Here is a 9360-nt window from a genome sequence, read left to right on the forward strand (position 1 = left end):
TTTTATATATTTTTTTTAAATTTTTTTTTTACTACCTATGCTAATGCTAACCTGGGCAAATAGTACTGAGTCTTTTTGAACCTCAGATTTCTGCTCTGTAAAATGGAACTGCCACTTTTTGAGTACTTATATGTCAGGAACTGTACTAAGCACTTTAAATATACTCACTTGTTCTAGATTTTTTTTAAATACACATATTTAAGTTAATGACTGATACATGATAGATTTTCAGTAAGTAGTAGCTGCCACTATCACAGAGAGCTCTGGTGGCCTAGTGGTGAGGAGATGCACTGCAGTACCAAAGGCATAGGGTTTGAATTCACAAGCTGTCCTGCTCAAGGATGGGTAGTCTCTTATGTGAATTATTGCATCTGAAAACCTGCTGGAGGATCAGCTATGGAGTCCATGAATGGCTCAAATTAATGTACTCACCTCATAATTGGAAATTGGTATAGTTTGAGTCCACCAGGAAGTACCTCAGAAGGAAGGATTAATTATTAACTTCCAAAAAGCTAGCCACTACAAACCCTATGACCACAGTCCTACTTTGACACACATGAGGTCACCAGGAGCCACAACAGACTCAAAAGCAACTGGGGGTTTTGGTATAATTGTCAGGTTCAACTTTTCACTGGTTCAGGAGAAAGGAACACTCCACCTTTGCCCTCTTGCATAATCTTGCACTCTCTCTCTCTCCCAAAACTGTAGGTGATGAATATAGGGGACCAGAAAGTGTGGGATCAAGGACTAATTCCTGGCATTCCTAAGGGATTATAATTTAAGACTGTAAAGGAAATTAATACATCTGTATTCTCTCGAGCACCAGAGTTAAGCAGGAGGAAGAAAAACCAACAAACATTCACATGATGTCAGAGAACTTGAAAGCAAGACCAGTAAGACAGAGGTGTGACTGGTAATGTATAATTGGAATTGATGATAATTACTGATTAAGAGGTTATTCCTCATTGTTCTTCCTACCTTCGAAATTGCCCCTCCCATGCATCCATAGAGCCCAAGTTCCTTCACTAGAATACAAATTAACCCAGGTCACCCCTAGTTGAAAACTCTCGTGGCTTCCCATCATCTTCTGAACAAATACTGCCTGATAAATGTTAACTTTTCTCTCCGCACTGTGATTTCACTGCCCTGCACCAGTGGAGGCTCTACAAACACACCAGGGACCCTCAGCTCTTACTTGTCCTACTGGTTTCATCTAAAATGTCACTTCCTCCAAGAAGGCTTCCCTGATACCCTCAGATTTTATCAAGTTTCATAGGACCTGTCCTTATCCTTGTGACTAGATTGCAAACTCATGAAGTTCATAACTGTCACCACACACAGCATCCAGCACACGAAGCGCTCATTAAGTACAAACGAATACATAAATAATTCTTTCAACATTCTGGTGCCCTTCTTAATTTTATTTTAAGATGTGTGTTTCCCCAGATTAGTCCATAAACTTCCTTAAGGCAGGAATGTATCTCATTCAACTTTCTATGTCTGATGCCCAACATTGAAATACTCAATAAACATTGAATATTTAGATGAATAGAGACTGAGTCTATAAAGTCTGGTTAAATGGATGGATGGATTTTCTCTCTCTGTCATTGTCATCAAGTCGGAACCATAGCTGACCCTCTAGTGAGTTTTCAGAGGTATAAGTGACACAGGAGAAGATTCCCTCCTGAGCAGCTAGTGGACTTGAACAGCATACTTTTGGGTTGACAGTGCAACTCCTTACTCATTAGGCCACCAGAGTTCAGGAGTGGATGAATACGTATAAATGATGGTATGCATAGAAGTTATCCCCCAGCCACTGAACTTTTTCATTTACTTCCGTGTATATGTGCTGGAATCAGCTATCATCTCCCAGAAAACCCAAACCAGCTAGCTCAGTGATGGGTATATACCAAATAGCTGGTCCCCAAGTCCCCTATAGCAGCCACCACCACCTCCACTGCCCCCATCCTGTGAAGCCCCATTCCCAACCCACCCACAGACCTGGTCCTTGGGCTCTTGGCTGACCAGCCAGAAGAGGAGAAGGTTGTTACAGGTGATATTCACTTCCGGAAGCGTTTCTAGGTAACTCTTCAGGGTAGTGGTCCCCTTGGTCTGGGGTGGGGGCTGCCTCATGGATGATGGAGCATTGGGCATCCAGGCCCCAAAGTCGTGCTGTGGAGACCCCCACACCCACAATTAGGTTAGCCAGAGAATGGGAAAAGACTAGCTCCCTCCTCCACTTTCCTGACTCCCTCATCCCAGGCCTTACAGCTGGGGGATGAGGAGATCGAGATCATGGAAAGGGAAAAGAGTACAGGGTGTAACATCCCAGAAATAGAAGTCCAGGTCACCCCCTGCCACTCCCTACCCAATGTTTCAGGACTGGGTGGAGTGACTTACTAAGGGAAAAGGAGGATCCAAATAAGAAGTAACCCTAGAAAAGAGCCTTGGTCTGTCATGGCAGACCGAGCAGCCCCACCTAGCCAGGTCCCAACCCTAACCAAAGCCCATAAATTCTGCTTTCAACAGAACATCAACCCGAGCCACCATTACTGCCTTGGACCCAGCTCCACCCTAGTCATTACCCAACCCCAGCCCCTCACTTCACCTAGTGGTCACCCCACCTTCAGCCCTCATTGTCGTCCTACCCCAACCTTGACCATCCATGCTCTCAGCCCAAAATCTGGCCTCAAGTCCATTCCTGGACATAACCTCGTGTGTACAGCACCCCTCTCCCCCAGACCTGCCCTCCACAGCCTTACCTGTCCACTGTTGACAGCAGCATGCTGCGCAGAGCAATTAAAAATAACTGCAGTGAGGAACTTCACCAGCTCTGCTGGGGTGCACAGACAGCTAGGAAAGCCTGGGTGTGGACGGAGAGGGAAGAGGGCTCCAGTGAAGGCTACAAGATGCCAAGGGGCTGGGCAAGATGCAGGGCAGGGCAGCGGCTCAGTGGGGAAGTTTCTGGCTGAACATTTGACCACCATTGTCTTGAGTTGAGGATTAGGGTCGGTCATCCCCAAACTTTGTGGTCTCTGAGGCAGTGCAGATAAGAGCTGGGGGTTGGGATGGGACCAGAGACCACTGGGCCAGAAGAGCTCATGACAGAGGCACTGGTTCAAGTCAACAGCCAAGCCTGCCTCTCCCTAACTTCACAACACGTCTACAGCAATTATTCCCTTTTATCCAGTTCACCAAGCTCTGCACGAGCACCTAATAGTGTACCATCCTCTCCTGATGTGCTGTTTACAAGCTCTCAGCAATGGAAACAAAAGTCAACCCCTGAGGCCAGGCACTGATTGAGGAGAGGCACAATGGCAAAAGAAGTTACAGAGACCTTTCTGGAAGAAGAAAAGGAGCCTGCCTGAGGTGAAGGATAGGTGCGTTTTGAATGGAGTAAAGGTAATAGTTGTTAAGTGCCGTCCAGTCCAGTCGTAAGCGATTCATAGCGACCCTATGAACGAAAGTCCTGGACACCTGTATAACTGTCGTCCTTTCTCCAGGTTCAAAGGGTTTCCAAAGGCAAGCTATTATGGAAGTGGATGTCACTCCTGCTTCCAAGCTTGTTAAAGGTAATAGAGGAAACAATTTTGTAAGTCTGGAGGAAGAAGGAGCTCTGGTAGCATACTGGTTAAGTGTTTGACTCAGCAGGCAAAGCAGTCAGGCTCTGTTGTTGTTGTTATTAAGTGCCATCGAGTCATAGACGACTCATAGCAACCCTATCAATAACTTTCATCATTTCTCCAAGTTCAGAGAGTTACCAGAGGCAAGCTATTTCAGAAATGGATGCCACTCCTGCTTCCAAGTGTGTTTTAATTGGGGCGCTGTTTGATTATGGATACAATTTTTTAAAAATCACTAATAAGTATATATGTAAGATATATGTTGTTTTTAAGTGCCATCGAGTCGCAGGTGACTCATAGTGACCCTACGAAGGAGAGTCCTCCCTCAACGCTTGGGTGTCTCTCATCCTCTCTCCAGGTTCATAGGGTTTCTGGAGGCAAACTCTTATGGAAGTGGATGCCACTCCTTGAAAAACCCTCTGGAGTGAACTGGTTGCTATGAGTTGAAATAAATACGACTGCATGTTTTTAGTTTCCATTTTTTGGAAGGAGAAGAGCACTTGGGCTCCATTCTCTTCCTCTCTGGGCCTCAGTGACCTCCCCCAAACCCCATGGCTGTAACCACTCTCCCTTTCTGATTACTCCTACATTCACCTCTAGGCCCTGGACTCCAGACACAAATCTAGAGCTGCTCACTTGACATCCCTGCCTAGGCATCATCTACCTGGCATCTCAACAAAGACTCCGACCGTCAGGTCGGTTCCAAGTCAGTGACCCTCCCTCAGTTTCCGAGGTCTGAATGCTTTACTGGAAGAGCCCACCCATCTTTCTCCCAGGGAGCTGCTGGAGACGCTCAGCCTTTGGATTATCAACGCATCACCCACCAGAGCTCTCCATCTCCAACTCAGCTTCTGCAAAACCAAACGCTTGTTGCTCTTCCTACAAATACTTCCCAAAACTGTTCCTCCCATGGTGGTCTTTGTCTCATAGACTCCTTATCACAATCTGATCATCTGAGTATCTGCACATACCAGTTGGCAAATCCTTCCAGAACCCAGTTCTCCTTCCTCTGTCTTCCCGATGATTCCTCCTGCTTCCTCCCTCCTACAGCCCTTTCCACAAGGTAGCATGAATGAGCCTTCAAAATCGCAAGTCAGATGGTGATGCCCATTTACTCAAGACTACTCACAGGAGCTCTGGTGGTGTAGTCAGTAGGGAACAGCACTGCTAACTCAAAGGCCATGCCTTGCTGCTGGTTCAAGTCCACCAGCAGGAGAAAGATGGATAATCTCGTCCCACACTTTGGAAACCCAATGGACGGTCAGCTCTGAGTCAGTTTCAAATAGACAGCAATGAACGAATGAGTTACTCAGAATCCTCAAAACGCTCACCTACTGTAGGGCTCCTTGGCCTGGCTCTGGCTCCTTCTTGGCTTCATCTCCTTTCCCACTTTTCTCCCTGTCACATACCAGCCTTTTCTAATATCCTTCAAACAGATCAAACCCTTCTAGATCTGGGTCTTTGCACCAATGACCCCTCTGACTCAAGTTGTCCCTCGCTTTCTTCAGGTTTCTATGCAAACGTCACTTCCTCCAAGAGGCCTCCTCTGTCTGATGTAGTCTCCCCTGTGTGACATCCCTGACTCAGTTCCATTTTCCTTCTCAGTACTCATAACTGTGTGTCACCTCTGGGAGGTTGAGGCCTGTCTTTTTCCACAAGAATGTTAAGCACCACAAGGGCCAGGATTTGTGTCTATCTTGTTCTCAAAACCTCAGCATTAGAACAACACTTATGAAACATCAGGAACACGGTAATTATAGGCTGACTGGAGTCATGAAAGAGTAAGAAGCTAGAGTGGGGAGAGATGAGGAATACATAAGGGGAGGGGAGGGCCCTTAATCAGAAGGGAGGCTGAAACAGTACAGGTCCTGTTGTTGAGGCACTTACTCCCGAGGATTACTGGGGCGGTGGCCCTGCTGGTGTGGCTGGCAAGAGGAGAGGTGGGACCCATTGAAAAGCAGTAGCCACAATAGTTTGAGGTGAAACGCAGGAATAGTTTGAGGGACTAGGGTGGTAACAGTGGGAAATGGTAAGGACATAAGAGATTAGCCACCCAAGTGGCTTGAGCGAGAGAGGAAGGCAGAGAGAGGGACATGAGTCAAAAGTGGCTGTGAGTCCAGAGTCAGAATGACTAGCAGGATGTTGTAACAGAACAGGCAGTGAGGTGGGGAGGAAGAGCCAGGTGTCAGAGTGTGAGAATTTCCTAAATGTCCCCTTTGTGATTGGGACCTTAGCTTGAGGGCTAAGGATTTTTCTGGGTCTTATTTCTTTTTTTTTTTCCCTTGAGATATTGGGGGAGGCAGGATATCATACTCACTGAGCATACTCATAAATTACTGTGCTTTAACTTTAAAACATACCATGAATGAGTTTATAATAAGCCTGCATTTGTCGATGAGCTGTTCTGATTTATTGACTCAGAGGCAAATTTAATAAAATAAGATAGAACCATTGATCCAACATCAATTAGATCCTATTCAGGGTCTTAAATAGGAAACTCATGCCCATTGTTAATTCTGACTCAATGTGATGCTACAGGACAGAGTAGGGTTTTCCAAACCTGTAATCTTCATAGGGGAGCTCTGGTGGCTTAGTGGGAAGGAGTTGTGCTACTAACCCAAAGTCTCATGGTTTGAATCCACCAGATGCTCCCAGATAGGCAACCTCTTCCTCTCCCCCTGTGCATGATTAACAAGGTACATGATAACAACTACAACACTCTTTAAAAGGGGTGGCTGCCTTACCCCCATGGAGTGGCTGGTGAGTTTGAACTGACAACATTTCATTAACCATTATACCAGCAGGAGTCCTTACATAGGAAATTGATACCCAAATCTAAACTAGCTTCCCTGGGGGAAGAAGTAGTCACATTAGGACTGTTTATCATTAACAACATGTTTTCAAAGCACAGAAAGGGGCCACCTTTTAAAAGATCCCAAACTACCTGAGCATCACCACCTTAACCCAGAAATCATTCTTGGCAATACTAGTATGTGTGACTATCTGATATTATGTTCCTCCCAATGTGATGTAACTCAGGATCACCTGAGAAACATTCTTGCCAAAACAGTTTAACGTTTAGATATGACTTCCGGTTTACAAGAAACCTAAGGGATAGAGGAACAAGATGAATAGTAGCATCACGAGGAAGCAATTAGATAAATGTGGAGAGTGAGACATGCAGAACCAGTAGTCCTGGCTGTTGAATAAGTTAATGCCATGTGATCTTAAGTCAGGGAGTGTGTGCAGGGTAAGTGTGTGGGGAGATGGCCTAACAGAAAAGACTTGAGAGTTGTCCTTGATTGGATTCGAGTCATCAGGATCAAGTGGAAAATTAAGATGACATTGGAGATTATTGCCAATTCTATAAAGCATAACAATGGTCTTGGGTTGTGTTGAAAACATTCTTTTTAAGAAAATGTAAATTCATCAGGGATGAAATATCACTTAACTTTAAAGGGCTTCAGTGAAAAAGAAAAAGCAGCAGATTAAGCAAATAAGGCAAAATCTTGGTAATTCGTTGAACCTGGGTGATGGGTAATTGGATGACTATTACATTGTACTCCCTCATTTTCTGCATCTTGGAAGGTGTTTGTTTCTTGAAAAAGAAAAACGTCTGACAGTATATTACATGTTGAGCTGCAAAGGCCGGTGTCAAGTTTATGCTATTTGGAAACAACCAAAGCCACGTCTGTCCTCCTGGGTCTCCCCCAGACAGGAACTGCTCTGGACGGCCTTCAGAAGACCTAAGGGGGCTAAGAGCCACATTCCTGCTGAGAGGAGATGTGCCAGGCAGTGAGGGTTTTCCATTTCAGGCCAGGCCTGGAGAAGCTACAGGATGGACAATTAAGCTTTTCCTTGTCTTCCCTGACATACAGATACTTTTAGGTTTTCTTTTTTATGTTCATACTTTTATGTATTTGAAGGTGTCTACAAGCACACAATTCTCTGTGGGAGAAGGATGGACAATCTTCTCACATGCAATTAACTTGCCTCTGAAAACCTGCTGGAGTTCCAACTGACTGTTCCAACTCCATTATACACAACAACAGACTACATAGTACTGTGGGTGTAGGAAAATGGGCTTTAAAGAATAGCAGCAGGGTGCCTATATATGCTCATGCAAGAGCAGACACATAGAGAAATTACTTCTATTGTTCTTGTATTGGTCTTAATAATTAGACAGCCAAACAGTCCTTCAGGGAACCGGGTCTGTGGAGTTGGAGACTTTCTATGTCTGGAAGGAAGCTACAGAGGAAAAAGGCTCATCCATTAGCAAGAGGAGTCAGGCCTGCGATAGACATGTGAAGAGGTTTGTAACCAACAGAACGGTGAGATGTCAGTGGCTGGAAGGTCACCAGAAAGCACAGGGCAGGAAAGGTTATATGTCAAAGTTCTAGAATCTTTGTACACAAAGAAGTTTGAGTCCAGAGATGGCTTCTATTGCATGAATGGAAACATTCGTGGAACTCAGCAAGCACAAAGATCAAGGAGGGACCAGAAAGAACAGGACAGTGTCTGAATCTGCTTCTGCTGCTTAAGATATGCAGCCTTCTCTGTGCCTGTTCCCTCATCTGTGAAGTGAGAATAATGAATATATGTGTGCTGCTCAGTAAAGAAACGCTAGGTCAGCACAAGACTTGACTTTAGGGTTAGAGGATGGAGGGTGTCAGTGTTATAGGTTAAATTGTGTCCCCCCAAAAAATGTGTCTATTTTGCTGGGCCTGATTCTCAGTGGTTTGGTGTGCTAGTTTTATGTAATGATATAATGTGGCAATTATATATAGATTTTCCTGATATGTCAGTCAGTTTTAAAAAGGAAAAGGAATCCAACGTACAGGGAGTTTCCCTGATGGGTGACCTGCAACACCTTTTATCTTCGAAGAGAAGTGAAAATCTTGTGAACCTTTGAGACCCAGGGAAAGATTAAAGTCAAGCACATGGAGGTCTTAAAGGAATGCTTGGCCTACAAATGCTTCGACAAGGACTTCTCTGAAATTACCAATTAACAGAGAGAGTGCTCCTATAGTAACACCATGAATTTTGACTTCTGCCCCCCTAAGGGAGCTCTGGTGGCCTAATGGGTAGAGTTATGCCTCTAACCCAAAGGTGGGGCCCTTCTGGCGGCTCACTCAGATCCACCCGAAGCTCCGCAGGAGGAAGATGGGCGGTTTCTTCCCATGTAATTTACAACCTTTGAAAACACACTGGAAGGCCAGCTATGAGTTAGTGAGCCTGCTAAATTGTAAGAGAATAAAATGCTATTAAAGCCGTTCAACTGTGGTATTTCTATCGCAACAATATTACATTAAGTATCTGTACCTGAGCTTTCCCGGCTCAGGAAGGCCTGAGTAAAAATCTCGCCAACCCAGGCCTGCAGCTCCGAGTCCTGTTGCACAGATGCATCACTGGGATAATAGTAGCTCACAATTTCTAAGACAAAGCTGCAGGGGAGAAAGAATGGTGCCTCTGTGGTGACCCTGCTTCCAGGCTCAGCATCCACTCAGGCGAGAGAGTGGCAGATGGCTGAAGGTTATTGGAGACCCTCAGAATGAGCCACAATCTGAATGGCCAGGCTGCCTTAAACTCCTCACTTCTGAATCTTAGGGGCTCAGGACCTGCTTCCTGCTCAGGGGACCTAGGAGAGAATGCAGAGGACCTAGGGGAGGATGCACTGATAGGAGTGACTCGCGCTGTGTCACTTCTCCATTCAGCTCCCATGAAGGAAGACCTGCTT

General features: G+C 45.3%; 1 protein-coding gene across 1 annotated transcript in view; it reads right to left on the reverse strand.

The window, feature by feature from the left end:
* ALOXE3 (arachidonate lipoxygenase 3) overlaps nt 1-9360 on the reverse strand; it is a 25186-nt gene that overhangs the window by 4632 nt on the left and 11194 nt on the right. The window contains exons 12-14 of the mRNA XM_006899148.1: nt 8946-9067; nt 2763-2863; nt 2002-2172 (exon numbers count right to left, since the gene is read on the reverse strand). Of these exons, the coding sequence (XP_006899210.1) occupies nt 2002-2172; nt 2763-2863; nt 8946-9067 (394 nt within the window). The remainder of the gene's footprint in view (nt 1-2001; nt 2173-2762; nt 2864-8945; nt 9068-9360) is intronic.

The sequence above is a fragment of the Elephantulus edwardii genome, unplaced genomic scaffold, assembly GCF_000299155.1.
Source record: "Elephantulus edwardii isolate Elephantulus edwardi_28Jun2011 unplaced genomic scaffold, EleEdw1.0 scaffold00246, whole genome shotgun sequence".
Taxonomy (NCBI): Eukaryota; Metazoa; Chordata; class Mammalia; order Macroscelidea; family Macroscelididae; genus Elephantulus; species Elephantulus edwardii.